Source organism: Lepisma saccharinum, chromosome 8 (genome assembly GCF_977018435.1).
Source record: "Lepisma saccharinum chromosome 8, izLepSacc3.1, whole genome shotgun sequence".
Taxonomy (NCBI): Eukaryota; Metazoa; Arthropoda; class Insecta; order Zygentoma; family Lepismatidae; genus Lepisma; species Lepisma saccharinum.
Genome location: NC_139236.1, coordinates 51,375,206 through 51,393,108, shown reverse-complemented (window position 1 = coordinate 51,393,108; position 17,903 = coordinate 51,375,206). Strand labels below are relative to the sequence as shown.

The following is a 17,903-nucleotide window of genomic DNA, read 5'->3' as shown; positions in this document are numbered from 1 at the left end:
CATGAGCAAATGTACATTGTAGCCTCTGTTGCATCGAATTCCAACCCACACACACTAGTACAGGAGTGTGGACGCTTCCACATGTTGAATATTTTAGCAACTTTTTTTAGGACATGAACTTCAAGCAACAAAACAACGACTAACACGCACTCTTTTCGTTCCGTTGGGGCAAAATAATAAAGTAGCGAGATCAAAAGCAAACATTGGGAATTAAAATATGAGGGAAATTTTTTTAATTAAAAACAGTACGGGCAGGTGAAGAATTCACGGCATGCACTATATAATCCCAATATCTCCGTCGGCTTTCTTTAAAGCACAAAAGGTCCAAGAGAGGTAGGGAGAGGGGAATTATCTGCGCATCCCCTAAAGATATCCCTTTTCACCTACTTTTTTTTTTCAAGCCCCGCGCATGCGCACACTCGAGTTACCTTGACCGTCCGACAGATGTCAGCGTGATAGAGCACGGGGCTTCCCGACAGGTTGACTATCGCAGTGCGCGAGGTGAGATCGTCAGTTCCGCTCGAGACTCCGTAGGGTGCGGACGCAAGGCTCGTGGCTCCCAGATAAAAAATATATTCACCGCTCTCTTCTTATCTCTCCTTCCGCGAAAACGTTTCCGTTCGGAGTGGGACAGAGGAAACTGCCACTACGGGGAAGAGAGGCTGCGTTCGGAGGAAGAGGGGCCAACAGGACATGGACGCGGACGTTGAGGATGCCCAACGGAGGCTCCAGAACATTCTCCACAGGGCGGAGAAGTTGTCGGTGACCCAGGATGACCTTCTAAGGCTCGGTGCGGCCAAGAGGTTGACACGCAGCGGCCCGTCGAGCAGGTCGCTGCATTCCGTGCTACCGGTCGTAGCTGGTGTTTTCAGTGTTACGCTCGCCCTCGTATACTACCTGGAGCTTCACACGCACCAAGGCTTCTCCAGAGCCTGGCTCAAATGGAACGACGAGGATCTCTACGAGGAAATGGTGAGTTCAATTTCGCTTTTCACTTCCCACAAAATATTGCTTGTCGTTTTGGTGTCTCCAAGTTATCGCATGTTTCAGCACCAACGATAATTTACCATCATTAAACTTTCTAATCCCCCCCCCCCCTCAGTCACCTTTGTCTGTGATAAATTGTAATTTCCTGCTTGGCGGAGGGAGTCCAGATTTCGAATTCTCCTTATATTACGTTCCTTTTCTGCTTATTTAGGCTAATCTCGACGATGACTATGAATGGCGCTTATATGAAATTGTTGGACTGACACAAACACAAAACACTCAAGCCCAAGCCACGATTCGAACCCGAAACCTTCTGTGACGAGATCATAAGCTTCCCACTGAACTGGTTGCTTTAACAGCTTCTTCAGTTTTCCCAATTGTTAAAGTAAGACACATTAACATGTGTAGTTAATGCATACATTTGCTCTTTATTATATGTATCTAGTATTCCCTTGTTTTTATTATTGACTTTTACATTGTATCATTACAATTATTAGTTTCCTTTCTGTTTATTGTGACAAAGGTTTGTTTTAAGAGCTGCCTGCTACATAAAGATCATTCTATTAAATTGTATTTCATCATTCATTGTCGCGATTATCTTTAAGAGACAGAAAAGCGGCGTAAAATAGCAGGTATAAAGAATAAAATGCATTCTGTTACGAAATGTTAAAAAACTGCATTGATTTTATCGTAATTTTGGCTAAATACCGTCACTTTCCTACTATATAGGTTAATCGCAACAACGCGAATACATAATGATTACATTAAATAGATGAAAGAACTGAGTGGGGCTTTTCGATATGTGTACTAAATTATACTATGACAGTATTAATCGTTTCATAATTTTAAGCCACCTTGTACCGTTGTATACATACCGAGACCACCGATCCAAATATTGTCGCCGGGAGGCACGCACATCCTCTTGACAGACTTAGAGGTGTGTCACACGATTCGTATTTTCCTTGAGTTTCGAATTTATTTTCCAGGATCTTATCATATCTTTATTTAAAACATATTTTTTCTACAATTCTTCAGAGATAATTTGTATCCTTATTCATTTCATTTTATATAATTTTATTTTTGAGAACTAATATTTGAGTGTGCCGGTTAAGGAACAGAGTTTCTTCAGCACGAACTGATGTCCTGTTCGTAGCTCCCCGTTTTGACAGCGCTGATGAAATATATTATTATAGGAAATTGACAGTTTAATTTTGTGGGGAAAAAGTGAAGAAACATGTTGTTATGAACTTGTAAATTAGATAGCATTATAGTGCAACTAGTGGTCATAACGTACACCAATGTTCAAGTTTTGACAGTTTTTATGAACATAATTCAGTCTGGAATGGAAAATGGTACATTATCAATACAAGCATTAGAGCTGGCGACACCTTCAGGAAATACATTGAACTCTCATTACGAGATTGAAATAAGTCGAATTTTTTTGTTGAACTCGAGTTTGTGTGATACCTTCATGGACACAGATGGCTTGATAATTTCATAATGCTAAGATGACAACCCAGACTTTCGAATGAGGTAGTTTTTCAGAATATTTCATTTTTCAAACTTTAATGTTCAAATGAAGCCGTTGTATCTTAGTTTGAGTTTAATAAACATTAGACTGAAGTTGGTGTTGAAATGTTATGTTTTACTCGAATATTATAAATGATTTATGAAAGGTTTAAATGATAAAGTAATGTAAACCAAATAGAAATACATTCATAAAATAATTGAAGTAACTACCAATTTATATTAATTTATGTATTTAAGTCTCTGAAGAATCACTTATATTATTCGAGTAACACATAACACACTCGTGTTTTCTTCTAATCTACACCAACTTAAATATGTTTATTAAAGTAATACTGATCATTAAGATTTGTGTTATTTCGCGTCAATTTTCTGGAACTTTTGGCTAATTGCGGTTAATAATTAAATTGGTCAACATGATCTTTGGTACGCGGAGGGAAATGGTGTTTTTAATGCAACTTTTCAAAGATGCAGTCATAATTTTTTCTATCTACAGCTACAGTTTTCCCGGGATAACTCTTTTTGACTTTCCTATGTCGCGATAAGCTGCATGACAACGCCGAATATTATTCCATCCAATAGCTTGCTAACACAAAATCATTTGATTTGTGACCAAACCACCAATTTAGGCAAATTAAGAATTCCTGCGAATATCCATCTGTTGCCAAAATCGATATAAACTATCTTGTTCAGAATTTGAAAGTGTTTAAATTACAGGCCGATTTTGTGTGTCTTCTAAACTGAACGCCCTCTTGAGCACTAGAATGTGTGTCTGACGTAAACGGCAAGAAGAGTTTCAAGATTTCTATTCTTAAGACGATAAATTTATTGTATTGTAATAATATTTGCTTTGAGATGAAGGAACTTAATCATGAGGGTAGAACAATCAAGTGGGGACTGTTCATTGGCACTTGTAAAACTAATTTGAAGGCTGTGGTGTTGCATAATGGGAACCTATTTTCTTCTTTGCCGCTAGTTTATGCAACAAACTTAAATAAATGACATGAAAATGCTGTTAGAAGTCAACTAAAATTGAACGGTACATTTCAATTTAAAAGTCATTCAGATTTGAAGCTCGGTTATACCATATTTTGTTCTTTCTTGTTCAAATACAACATCAGAGATAAGAAAAAATCATTACATCGAGGAGGAAAGGTCAAAGTGTGAATCAATCACTCATGCACCAAAGAAGAAAAGGCTGTCTCTAATCAATCTCCCCCTCCACTTCATTAGGGGATTAGTTAGGGATTTTCTTTGTTACTGGGTTTCATCATTGGAATGGAAAAATCTCCTCGTATTAGGGATGCTATAATCAATACTGAAAATATTTTAGACACCTTCAGAAGAGAGGTTTGCTTCGAGCTAAAAAGTTAGAAGATCTGGTCTGCCGAGTTGAAAAATCAACTTGGCTGTTCTATTTTTCTTTTTAATTTACAAAACAAGATTAGAAATATTAAAGCCCAGAAGTGCTTGGAAATTGTGGGCAAACTCTTAGTCAGTCAAAGATATGCCGGTGGACTATGTCCCTCAAATACTTTTCTTGGACCCTCACTTGGATTTCTGCCCTAACAATATTGTTGCCGTGCGTGACAACGGGAACCCTTACATGTCAGCCACGAAAAGAGATATGTCAGGAAAAGTGGTGCAAGAATGCTTGGACATTCAAGAGGGATGTTCTAGATATCAAACACACAAAGAAATCAAGAACAACTATAACATGTTAAATAAACTGGAGAGTCTTGTCATCCTTAGCCCGCCTGTCACATATAAACATCGCGACAGTGATGGAGAAAAACTATGTATATACTTGAATTCTGTGTGAAAACTTCAATTAGGATCAGGTATGTTGCTTCGTGTCCTAAAAACGTTTCTTTCTTCCCCAGTATTATTGCAGACAGTAAATACGTATAATTTGTTAGAAGACAAAGGGAGACATTTCTTTCCAATTTTTCTGCAAGAATGGAGATAATTATAAACTTCATTTAAGAGCGGCATCTAACTTTAATATTAATTAATACACGTCTATTCTTGAACCTAGAAATTGCACCTACTATTCAAAACTTTATCTAACAGGTCAATAACCTATTTGGAGTCAATCTACTCAGAAATTTAATTATTGCGGTGGCTCAGTCGGTAACGCGTCTGACTACCATGCTCAAGGTCCCGGGTTCGATCCCCGGCCGGTTCAAATCCGGGAACTTTTCTAAAGGTGGAAGCGGCCCCGGCGCCCACCCAGCGTCGAATAACATGGGTACCTGGGGGAAACCCTGGGGGGTAAAGGCGGTCAGGGGCGTGATGCTGATCACATCACCCCCACTCACGACCGGATCAAGAAAGTGTGTGGCGTTACCCCCACACCCCCTATACGCCTTCATGGCGTGGTGAACACTTTACCTTTACCTTTACCTTTACCTAACTATTCTCTGTCTGCTGTAAGAACGAAGTCAATGTAAACAAATACTTCCAAGAAATGCTATTGGTTGTTGCGATGGCAGGTGTGCAGAAATCTTGCGCGTAGGAATATAGTGCATGTGATAAAGCCATACAGCTCCATGTAGCTGCTATATTGAAGTTGTAGGACCTTATATTATGAGTTTTAAAGCCACGACTAATGTATTCATGGGCAAAATTTCACCATAACTAACACACAGGAAAGGAACTATTTCCAAAAAGTCACGTGCTATTGTTTACATTAACTTCGTTCTTGCAGTAAATGGTTCATAATCAATGGATGCTTGTGGTTTATTTCGTTGTGTTCTTATATACGCATGGCGTACCTAAGGGGGGTTGGTTGGGGTCATAACCCGCCTTTGGCTCAGTGTTCCTAGGCAGGCAAAGATGGCAAAATGAGGATTCATTACTAAGAGAGTATACGTAACCCCCTCCTTCGAAAATTCTGAGCACGCCACTGTACATACGTATAGTCGCTACAGAAAGTGCTTGTCGTTAAGTAAAAAAAAATGTAGAAATGTGTTAAGTCGTGCAAGGGTTTAGAATGAATTGATTTATTCTGCCACTTTTGGCTAATTGAAAGGATGAAGATGAACGTTGATAAGATGAAATAGATGAAAGGACCATCACAAGTTCCATAGAGAAGTATACTGGCCATGGGCCTAGACGCCACAACCTCGTTAGTCTGCAAAGCGCATGAAAGTGAGGTTGACATTTGGGTAAAAGGATCACCCCACCAGACAAGGATTTTCTCTCCGATTTTTTTAAATTTAATTCAGACAGACACTTTGTTTAGATGATAGTGGACATGCAAGTATGTTACGAGGCAAATTATCTGTACAGAAACCGGCTTTTTGATAACACAACTTTGTGAGTTGTAACGGTCAATGTATTTATCAATACCAGATGCCTATCCGTGGCTCGCCCAAAGCCAAACCTTGGCGCGACACGGAAAGAATGCAGAGGTCGGGATATCGATTTCATGACTACCGAGAGAGAGAGACCGGCATCGCACTCACGGAACTTGGATGTTCTTAGCTGCACATGTTCAAGCTCTGCCAACGACCACTTCCAGGCAACCTTGTGGGGTCGAAGAAAAAACGCTGAGGTTCATCACAGCGCGCTACGACGCCAGGGGTCCAGAGTTCGAATCCCGACTGGGGAATGGATGTTCTTTGTTCCCTTCATTGATTTCACCGTACCATCACTCATCCTCATCTTCTCGATTAGCCAAAAGATGCAAGAAACCAATCCTTTAATGTGAGAACATTCCTGTATTGCATCTGTTATACATTGTGCAAATTTGTCGACAATGTACGAGGACAACTTGTATGTGCGTATGCAGGGTGTCACCGTACAACATTAGTCAACATTTTTAGTAAAAAATCTTCACTGTGTCATGCATTGCACGGAATTATGACTTTCTTACGCGTATGTTTTATTACGTAGCTTGTAACGTTTTGAAGATAATTTCTTTAAATAACTTGCAGAGTAATCACAACGATATGAACTTTCGTTTTCATGACCACCACATTTTTGACAGAGTGTATATTTACAACGTTATGTGACAAAATATGGTACCGTAATTAAAAAATCATTTGTGAGCTAACATTTCCAATTCTAAACAACACATTAATAAAGGAAAATATAATTATTTTGTCATCATGATGCAGTATGGTGTTTCTTCTCTCAATTGGTGTTGGTTTCACGTTTCTACGTTTAGCAGTTACCATTTTATTGCAATATATATGACGGCACATATAGTTTGCTGGCCGCCATGTTTAATTCCAATATGGCTGCTAACATAGGCTCATGAAACTTGTGGATCCTAGAGTTTGGAGCTCAATTAGTCAAATTTGCCACAAATGAAATATTATCCGGATATTTCTTGATGTTGTACTATAAAGTAGTTAACGTACCATTGGTAGTTTCAATTCAATCGAAGAAACTACATCACCAAGGCTTGCCGTTTTCAAATTGATCTAAAAGTTTTTATCTTGTGTTTATTCATTGACATGTTGTTCCTCTTTAATTTTTCTGTATTTTTAGTTCCCATTTGTTATTGGATAATATTACGTTTAAGCTTGAAAGCTTTTATTCATTAATGAGTTGTAAAGCTCTTGTACAAACATTGTACCCGTAATTGTCGTTAATTAATGTAAACTAAAAACTAAAAAAGTAGTTACTGCCACTATTAGTAGGCAATGATGAACAATTGCAACACACGCATGTTTTCTTTGAGCATGCAAATGAATTCATGTTTTCTTCTCTGTTATTTCACGGCACAAAATGTTTTAGTCTCCCTTGCAAAGTCCACATTTTCGCGATTTTTTTTGCCCTTGTATGTTTATGAAAAACAGAGCCTCCATGATTACGTGGTGGTAACGTTATCGCCTTTTAATCAGAAGTTCGCGGGTTCGATCATCCATGAAGATACATTAAACAATTGTTCAGAATGAACTTTGAACTTTATAGTCCAGGACCTGGCTGTGGTTCTTTAGGAAAGGAATTATTTTTGATTTGGGTGGACATCCGCCACCAGGTACATTTTCTCCGCTATGACGTCATCAAATATGGCCGCCACTCGATCACAAAACTGCTCATATCTCTGATAATATAGAGTGTCCGACAAAGGGGTTTACACTATTTTAATGTCAATAACAGAGAAAGTATTACAGATAACCTGATGGACCTTTTTGTATCTGGATCTGTCATGATTAGTGCTTGTTGCCATTCGTTTGTTTTTCTTTAATTTTAGAAAAGTTGCCAGTAGTGACAAGTAATTGACAAGATGGCTGGGAACCTTTCTGTTGAGCAACGGAAGTGGATTTTAAAGTGCTTTTGAAATTTGAGAACATGAAAGAAGTGCAGCGACGACGGCGGGCACCATTTGATACTGCGCCACCGTCACGTGTCACAATTACGAAATTACGCGACAAGTTTGAGAGGGAAGGAACTGTGTGTGATCTGGGACGGTGTTTGGAGAAAAAATCAGTATCGGACGAAAGAGGGATGGAAGCAGTGGTACAAAGTTTCACAAGATCCCCCAAGAAGTCCATACTTCAAATTATGCCCGCCATCGTTTCTGCACTTCTTTCATGTTCTCACATTTCCAAAAACACTAAAATCCACTTCCGTTGCTCAACGGAAAGGTTCCCAGCCATCTTGTCAATTACTTGCCACTAGTGGCAACTGAACTGAATTTTTTTAAAAAAAACAAGAAAAAACAATTGAATGGCAACAAGCACTAATCATGACAGATCCAGATGCAAAAAGTTCCATCAGGTTATCTGTAATACTTTCTCTGTTATTATCGTTATTATCATTCAAATAGTGTAAACGCCTTTGTGGGACACTCGGTATTTGACCGATTTTGATGAAAATTAAGTCAGTATGTTGTAATTTCTATTTAGAATGTGAACGAAAATGATTTGTAAACGGATTTATCTTTTGTTTACTGTTTTCTAGTTTTCATTCCCTTAAAAGGATTCTAGCTATATATTGCAATAAATTTAATATTACCTAGGTACTGTTGAGTTTGTTTTTAAGTTCGCTTTATGCACAGAAATGGCTAATCTTGACTGGATTAAAGTTTAAAGTTGGATCCAAAGCACTATGTTCCTTTACATATTCTATACTCAAACTTTCCTGCAGAACCATAGCTAGGGACAGGACTAATACGTCCAATATAGATTAGTTTGTCTAAACGTAAAGCAGACTTTGAGAAAATCTTATTTATCAAAAACCGTCCAAGTTTGGAAGGGCTAAAATCGTTGAACAGTTAGAGCTTTTCGTGTAATAATCCAAACATCGTCCATTGATATTCTAATTGTTTTTGCAACTACACTTTTCTCCTTTGGCCACGGTTTGCCATAACCAGGTTTTCTGTTACTAAAGGACCTTCTGGTGATGTCACTGGTTTTGATCGTCCATTTCATAAGTCCTCAACATGTACTTTTTCTGTTTGAAAGTAACTCGCCTATCTACAAACTTGTGGTATCTACATTATATCCACGCATTTTCACTAAATTTAGATTAGTTTATCTCGTAGACATGTCTTATGAGTATAAAAATCTGATGACACGTGGTTGCTGAAATTGTTCGTGTTCTCCGGAAAGACTTCAATACTATATGGTCTGGTTTATCTACAGGTGGGCTTCGAACTTTTGGCTGTCTGAGTTTATTTGATCGCTTTCTAATGTGGGGTACATTTTTACGTATAATAGAGTATTCAAGTTAATCTCGATCTTCTCACTACTTTTTGAACGCCCCTCGTGTAAAAGCATAAATACAAACACTCCCCAAAACACTGGAAGTAAGATAACTAAAATGAGCGACAATACCCTGGCTTGATTCATGTTGCTTCGCTTTTCTACCACTTTTGGCTAATCGCGAAATGAACGACCGTGCATACAGAATGATGGAAAAGGGAGTAGCACATGTTGTTCTATTCAAATGTAGCAATATATTGCATTTGCAGACAAAAGGGATTGGTTGACAAGGCGATCATTTTCAGAAAATTATGGACATACAAAATCACAATCTCTGTATTTCTCTACCACCAGCAGAAACAGTTGCTTTTACTAAAGATGAAATTCTGAATCCGAAGATTTCCATTTCAAGACTGATCAGTTGATCCTCAGTTCGCCATCTTGACGAATGCCCGAATAACTTATTTCTATGTAAATGAACATGTGTGCTAAGTAAGATAATTTTTTCGCGTGCTGGAAGGTGAAAGTAGCTCTGGACCGAAAACAAGATGAAAAGAAGCGGACATCAGTGGCGGAGTGGTTAACACAGTGCGCTACGACGTTAGGGATCCGGGTTCGAACCCCGACTTGGGCATGACTGTTCATCATATCATCACTCATCCTCATCTTCGTGCTTAGCCAAAAGTAGCAGAAAAAGCAAAGTAAAATGAACCAAACCGAGGTAATATTTATAAAAAGAAGATGAAAAGATTGGAAGATAATCAGATTTGGACAGACCGGAATAAGGATTGAACTGAGAAGGAATGCTGTAGGAAGTGGGAAGAATGGCTGGAGAGAAGAAAGAGTGGAGGAATTGGAAAAAGCTGCTCCGTGAATCATAAGAGAAATAGAAAGAGGAATATGGATGAATGTGGGACATTCCTACATAAACATGATGATTCCGTGGAAGCTCTTGAATTCTTCATTCCTCAGCCCCTTCCTGGTACCTCGACAGCTGATTACGCAATGGACCAAGGCTGCAAGATGACATGCAAGCCTTCAGAACTTCGCAGGCATGGAAAAAATCATGTTGTATTTGAGGTTGAGTCTTCCATTTCGTCTTCATTATGTAACAGCAATTTCCTGTATAGAGGCAAAGGAAGGGAAGGGAAAAGGTTGCAAAAAACTTCTGTGAAGAATCAATATAACGATAATCTTTTAGAAGGCGTGGATGCCGACAGTATAAGGGGGGGGGGTACGGAGTTCTCTGCTGTAGCGGATAATATAGGTCAGTGATGGATTCTCCGTCGAATTTCCGGAAGCAGCGGAGCCTTTGCTTCAAGAACATTCCTCGAGTTAGTTCAGTAACTTTCACGCCGAACTAACGACTTCATTTCAGTATGAAGTGACAATCTTTACATTATGTATCGAATTGTTAATTTATTCCAATTACGTCATACCAAGGCCTGAGGTACCTTTTACGAAATTTCAATATCATTGTTTCTCACGTACGTTGCAGTGTCTATTGTAGGATTCAGATCTTACAAACTGGTATTTGAACAAGACCAGTTTAGTTGTATTTTACACCATAAGGAGACACACGTGGCTAGATTTGAAATATTGCAGACGGGAAGAGAAGGGAGGCGGGATGTGCATGCAATAAATGCACGCATATTGGGGGAAGAGAAGACGCAGTACGGAACCTTTCTGAATGGTTGTGTATTAGACGCGAGTGTGAGCTGTTATGTGCATTATACACAATAAAACAAGCTGCGGTCGTTGTGTTGATATTTTGTAAGAAACGTCAACGAGGGAAGAAACCGTAGTTATCGAACAGATCAGAAGGCAACTGTTTGAAGTAGAGGTTGTTGTTGAAAAGTTTAAAACACTTGTGATAGACGAAGAAGGCATCGATGTTGAGGAAACTGATAGTGATGCTCCAGCGATACGACTAGGCACAATGCCACTTCTAGAATGAAGTTTATTTATTAGCTGATAGTCAATAAAGCAAAATATCTTATTGTGCTCCATCACACCAAAACAGGAGAGAATTTTTGTGATTTGTGATTTGATTTGCTTTATTTTACTTCGCCTTTTGTGCCACTTTTGGCAAATTTGCAAAGATGGGGATGAGTGATGATATGACGAAATTCATGAATGGACACTCACAAATATCCATGTCCAGGCCAGGATTCGAACACGGGACCCCTGGCGTCGTAGAGCGTTATTCTAACCACTCCGCCACAGGGGCCGGCAAGACAGGAGAGAAGAAAATTCCCTGAAGGGTACTTGCGTATACAACGTCATGAGTTATTTGTTTGTCTGTGTAGAGCATTGAACCGATGGCCTCACCAATATATAGGCAGATTTATTTCTTGTTACTATTCAGAGATTCTCTATAATTCGGGATTTAAAGCTCCTATGCTTATTGTCCACAGCAACTGTAAATGTTGTGGTGCACGTACATCGATATCGTCTATCCAACACACTACATAGAAAAAACATTTGGGTCCCTTTTCTTGTTAGATTAACGTTACTTATACACTGTCTCCCTACGAATGTTTTTCTAGAATTTTCGTAAAACCACTGTTCCAAACTCTGAAAAATTAAATTTGCTTAGAATTCCTTCTAGAGCATTTTCGTGAATCTTCATGTGTTGAAGATATGTCACTGTTGTCTAGATACCGTAACGTAGTTTTAATATGTCACGTGCCAGTTCCGACGACACAATGAAAAACACAAGGAAGAAATGTTTCCCGAACGCGACGATAGATGGCAGCACGCCATATAAAGAAAAGCAGAGTTCATTATAGAGACTAGGAGCGGAAAAGAGCGATTATATATATTATAGTAAATGCAAAATACATAAAAGAAGAGTATAAAAATTATAGAAGGAGTGAATAAAATGTTGTTAATAGCAAATTAAGATAATTAAGAATATGCTTATATATGAAACAATTAGGGAAGTTAATAAGTGAACAAATGAATTCAGAAATTGTATCTCTCCTTTTTGATCTTCTGACGAGGAGAAGATCGTCAGATTTTGTATTTGTCCGTCCCTCGGTGGCGCTGTGTTCAATTAGACGCCCCGAATCACTTACGGTTGCGCTTCTTATTAGACACACTGGGCCATAGGCAGCGCTTGCTGTTAGCGATCCTGGGCTATTTCCCTTTTGTTCGTTACATAGGAGGTAGCGCTATTGTCAGTTTAGTCGACCCTACTCTTTCTATAAGTATAGCTTATATCGTTTGCCAAAGAAGCGGGGAAACCGAATAAGATTACGCTTTAAAAAGAAAGACAATAAATTAGAAGAAAGAAAAGAAGAAGAAGCCCTTTCTATAATCAAAGAAGAAAAGAAGAAGAAGCCTTTTTCCCAAAATAGAAGGGAGAAAAGAAGAATAAGCTTTCTCTAAAAATAGAAAGAAGAGGAAGTCTTTTCCCAAAATAGAAGGAAGAAAAGAAGAAGAAGTCTTTTCTCAAAATAGAAGGAAGAAAAGAAGAAGTCTTTTCCCAAAAATAGAAGGAAGAAAAGAAGAAGAAGCCTTTTCACTAATCAACGATAGAAAGGAAGAGTAAGCCTTTTCCCAAATCAAAGATAGAAAAGAAGAAGAAGCCTTTTCCCAAAATAGAAGGAAGAAAGGAAGAAGAAGCCTTTTTCTCAAAATTGTGAAAAGAAAAAGACGAAGAAGATTTCCTGTCAAGAAGAATATAACCTACGTAAATTTGGAATCAGAATATATATATATATATATATATATATATATATATATATATATACACTCACACACATATATATTCAATGTATATACAAGCTTCGCTATATGTTTTCTCTGCATTGTGTATAGTATAGTTTTCAGAATATAGATCCGCATTTAACTATATCCTCTTGGCTATAAAAACGCTTTCTTATTTGGAATTCTCGAACAAAGAACCTATCCCCTGAGATTAAGATTTCTGTAGCCGTGGTAAATAACATTTTTGTACGTACCCCCAGGGTTGTAGCATAGTGGCGCCCCTAACGTGGAGCCTTACCTTAACTTACCCACGAATGAGACGTAGCAAAGTGGCCCATAACGTGGGGCATACATAAGTTGGTAGCAAATACTACGTGGTCTCTTGGGTGACGTAACTATTCACCAGTCATCTCCTGAAAGTTATTACTCGCTTGGGCTAAAAGTGAGATGTGCGAGATGTGGCGTTCAAAGGAATGGCAAAAGAATTGACTTGAACTAGAAGTGGGGTTTATACTCTCCACGACTGAATCGATATGGATATTGTTAGAAAAAGGATGTTACTTGCCTCCCGTTTGGATGACGATTATTCTCACAGATTGTCCTTTCAATAACCCCCCCCCCCTGTCAGATTTCACTCTGCTCACTCCTCACTGTCCAAAAAATGTCCCTCAGCTCCCACATTCTCTTCACCATCAACACTTATCGACTCCCCTCTAACATTCCTTTGTCTGTTTCCTGTTAGGTTAAGGATAACAACACACTTGTCACTTTTTACCAAACGCCTTGGGTACAATACACACTGAGAACTAAATGCATTATATCGATTGATGCACCAGAATGCATCGATTGATGCACTAAAGTGTGTTTTGTAGCTTCTTCAAAGAATCAGATCCACATTTGATGCATTTTGGTGCATTTTTGTATGTCGTGAAAGAAACACCAAAGTGCATCATTTTATTCAAGTAAGGATTTATTTCAGTCGAGATGCACTTTAATGCGTCAGTTGATGCACCTTGATGCACCTACCTGCATCTTTTTGGATGATGCACTTAAACGTTTGGTCTGAGCTACAGACTTTATGTAGCTCAGACGAAACGTTTAAGTGCATCATAAAAATGCATTCCGTTGCATCAAAACGCATCAAGATGCATTAAAACGCATCAAGATGCATTAAAACGCATCAGCTGATTCATTTAAGGGCATCTCGACTTAAAGAAATCCTCACTTAAATCAAATGATGCACTTTGGTGTTTCTTTCACGACATACAAAAATGCACCAAAATGCATCAAATGTGAATTTGATTCTTTGAAGAAGATACAAAACACACTTTAGTACATCAATCGATGCATTCTGGTGCATCAATCGATATGATGCATTTAGTTTTCTGTGTGTACGATACAATCAATAGTGTAATAGACTTAGCGAAGCAACAAAACTATTGAGAATATCTAGGCAACAGCGAAATCAAACCGCACGAAAATTAATGGGAATTTTATAGAAGAATATCTAGCGATATGTAATTTTTCAGATTTTAGAATAGCAGTTATTTGAAAGGAGAGGAAAATTCGAAAACAGGTGGCCTGGCGTCGGCCAAAGGTTCAGCTGTGAGCCTTAAATAAAGATGCTCCATTTCTGTAATTTTTGTGTCAGTATAATTGCAAAAATATCTTGTTTATTATTGATTACTTCAGCTTCATAGAAATTCAAGATTATTTAATATTTTAAAACCGTATAATAATAAGTGGCTAAAACTTCATTACGCAATCGAAATAAATAACTTCAAATCTGGTTTTAGGATGTTAACTTACTCTCGTTGGAAAATTGAACTGAAAGATTTAAGTTTTCACTAATACACTCACCTCATAGTGATGAAACATACCTAATGAACATTAATAAAGACAACTAGGCTTATTCCAGAGAGTTCAAGAGCATATTAAGAACACTTTCATAAAGTGATAGCCTTAAGTGTATCAGTTCTCTAATTGAAGAATTTGTGTCTTCTATTAAATTAATAATTACTTCAAAACAGTTTAATTAGTAAGAGTGTAAAGTAACATATAAGAAATAGGTAGAATATGTAACATACGAGGGTTACGGCAAAAGTCATGGCAACTGTATTTTTCTCAAAGTTAAGCGATGGTACCTCAATAAGATCGTATGCCCCTTAGAACATGACACCCGTAGTATGTAGACACATCACTAGATGGCAGTGTGATGATCGGTTATTGTACAGAGGGCAGTGGTAATTCATTGTTAAGTCAACCGTCTTGCCACGGCGTGAACAGCGTTCGTGTATCAAAACAGCCATTCTTCGGGAAAGAAATGCCAGAAGATGCCACAGGAAGCTGGTGGAAACTGTGGGAGAACAGTGTCTTACCATAGTATGTGCCTCTTTTGTTCCTGTAATGTTCCTGTGCTTTCATACTTGTAAAACACATGTGGCACGATACTATCTTTAAGGAAGTTTTCTCGCTTCCCTATCTCACATCTGGTACACTAGATCTGCACTGTTCATATTTACATTCTACAATACCATACACTGTCCCCTTCCATTTGTATATTTCGGATTTTCGTGCTGGTCCCGCATTCTCGCGTAAAAATATGTTGCCATGTATTTTGCTGTAAGTCTCGTATAATGAATTTTGTTCATTATTAGAATATTAATTTAAAATTATGATAGATCATGATGCAACATACTCCAATCAACGTCTCAATTTATTTTATGAAGAAACGCTTTGATAGTTTTAGACAATATATCCGTTTTTGTTAGGGTAGAGACATTGGGTTCGACACAGTCTCTGTTGATGATTTCGTTTGTTTTTTTTACCTTTTTTGGAGGTTAGATACAGTAGGTTTGATAATGTTTGTAATTTTTTGCTTTTTGTTAGGTTAGACGTGCCAGGTTTGTTGCAGTTGTTAATCTTACGTTAAGTTTGTGTTTTGTTATGTCAGGCTTATTAGGATTCGTGGTGTTAGTAATTTTACGTTTTTGTTTGGTTATGTGATAGGTTTGTTCTGTCAGAAATCCCCCCCCCCCGCACTTCCCACACACATGACTGACGAACCACTATGTCATGCAAGAAATATGAAGCTATTATTGATGGTTGACATTAGCCTTACCCCCCTCCCCAAGGCGCAGTTCCTACATATATTTGACAAATACGGTTCTGAATTATAAAATAATGTTTACTTGGAAACGAGGCACTTCAAAGTTTAAAAATCTTCGCGGTAAAGCTTCTAAGGGATGAAAAATCTTCACTCATCAAATTTAGCGACATAGAAAACTGAACGGGAAGTCGTACGAATCGACTGACAATCACGAATTCGTTTTCAATGCATTTTTCTCTGCTTGAAAAGCTTCGCCAATAAACGAAATGCGGCGTCGTTTAAGTACATGGCTTTAAGGATGGTACGTCATGAGAATGGGAGCGTTTGTTTGCTTTTCTCTGTGTCCGTGTTCTTTTCTTCAACCAGCCGGCTTTCCGCACTCACTTTGCGGGAGAGCTTGTAACGTTCCATTTCGCTCACGCACCGTGTTTGCTGTATGCATTTCAATTTCTCGCTTTGACGGAAGTAATCAAATTTAATGCATTCTCTGTGCCGTGCTCTCCCGCCTCCCACTCCCCTACCTTTTTACCCAGCCAACCGCTCCCCGGTGCTGTTTCCCGGCACTGTCTCTGTCTTTGCGCTGCGTAGCTTTGGAAAGGGATGCTCCAAAAGTTATCTGCCGAGGTTTTTACTTGGCAAAGAACAACGGCTCCTAACATGTACCCTCACAATGATGGAATCTATGATGTCGGACCATTTCACCGTATAGAATTTGAACATCACCCATCCTTTTTTACATTTTTTGCGATGGTTTCGCAATACATATAGGGGAACCCGGGGCAGAACGGAATACCCTACCTAAAACCTCTCGTAGATGCAACATCCTGTGAAGACTGCGATTTTCCTTGTTTTGTTCTGTCGCATCATGGGAAGTCGTGATGCACATTGTAGAGTCCTTCGTTTACGAAAATCGTGCTTTACGCATCCTTTTGTGATTCTTTATAATTTTGAAGAATATCTCCTTGCAGGTAAGCCGAATTGTGCTAATACTATATATCTAACAATTGTAGGAAGTAAATCCCAATAGTTTTAGCTCTATGATAAATAGTCACTATTAAACATAAGTTATTACTGATCCTTTTAGTTTCCATAACCAAACAACAATACCCTATGCAGAATGGGTGGGGTAGGAAAGAAAGAATGTGAAAGAAGGAGAAATGAAATAAACCTCTCAAGAAACAAAATATAGTACAATTGGAAAGAAGTTGATGAAGAAGAAGTCTCTATTAGAAGAGTTAGTCAAGTGATGATGATGATCAGGAAGATATGGCATGTCTTTACTGCGGACGCTTGTGCTGTACTTCGACGGACCACGTGAATTTTTCTCCTATGTAGTTATGATTTTATGAACAAAAGTTGTATAGAAACATTGGGAACACCTTAGAGAACAATGTAATTTATTTTCACCTCTTTGTAAAAACATTCACCGTTGAATTGTTCCACCGTTCCACGAATACTACTTGCATTATTTTTTTAGTATAAAATTACATTATCTTTTCATGATAAAGTTGGGTTTACACAAACTCAAGAAATGCTTACAAAGCTTTAATCACTTTTCCTAACAACTTCAATATCATGCTTTACGTACAAGCTATATAAACACACATAAATTATTAATAAAATTATTATTAAAAATGAAAATATAAAATAAATATTAAAATAATTAGAATGTATTAGTTGGATATTCAGAGAACCACTTCTTATATATTTATAGACTCCTTGTTCACCAACCAACTCACTCGAAAAATATGAAGTGGTGGGTCTGGCAGGTTCCCGGGAATTCTATTTTAGAATTCAAATGGAAGAAGATATTCAAGACTAACATTTCCAAATAGAACATTATGAGAAAAAGTATATGAAAGATAAGCGTGTTAAACAAATATTACAAATACTAAACAACTATA

The 17,903-nt window shown here is 38.1% G+C and overlaps 1 protein-coding gene across 1 annotated transcript in view; it reads left to right on the top strand.

Moving 5' to 3' along the window:
- Positions 1–524: 524 nt before the first annotated feature.
- LOC145990994 (uncharacterized) overlaps positions 525–17,903 on the top strand; it is a 124,415-nt gene continuing 107,036 nt past the window's right edge. Inside the window, exon 1 of the mRNA XM_083126639.1 lies at positions 525–972. Coding sequence (XP_082982765.1) covers positions 694–972 — 279 coding nt within the window. The 5' untranslated portion in view covers positions 525–693. The remainder of the gene's footprint in view (positions 973–17,903) is intronic.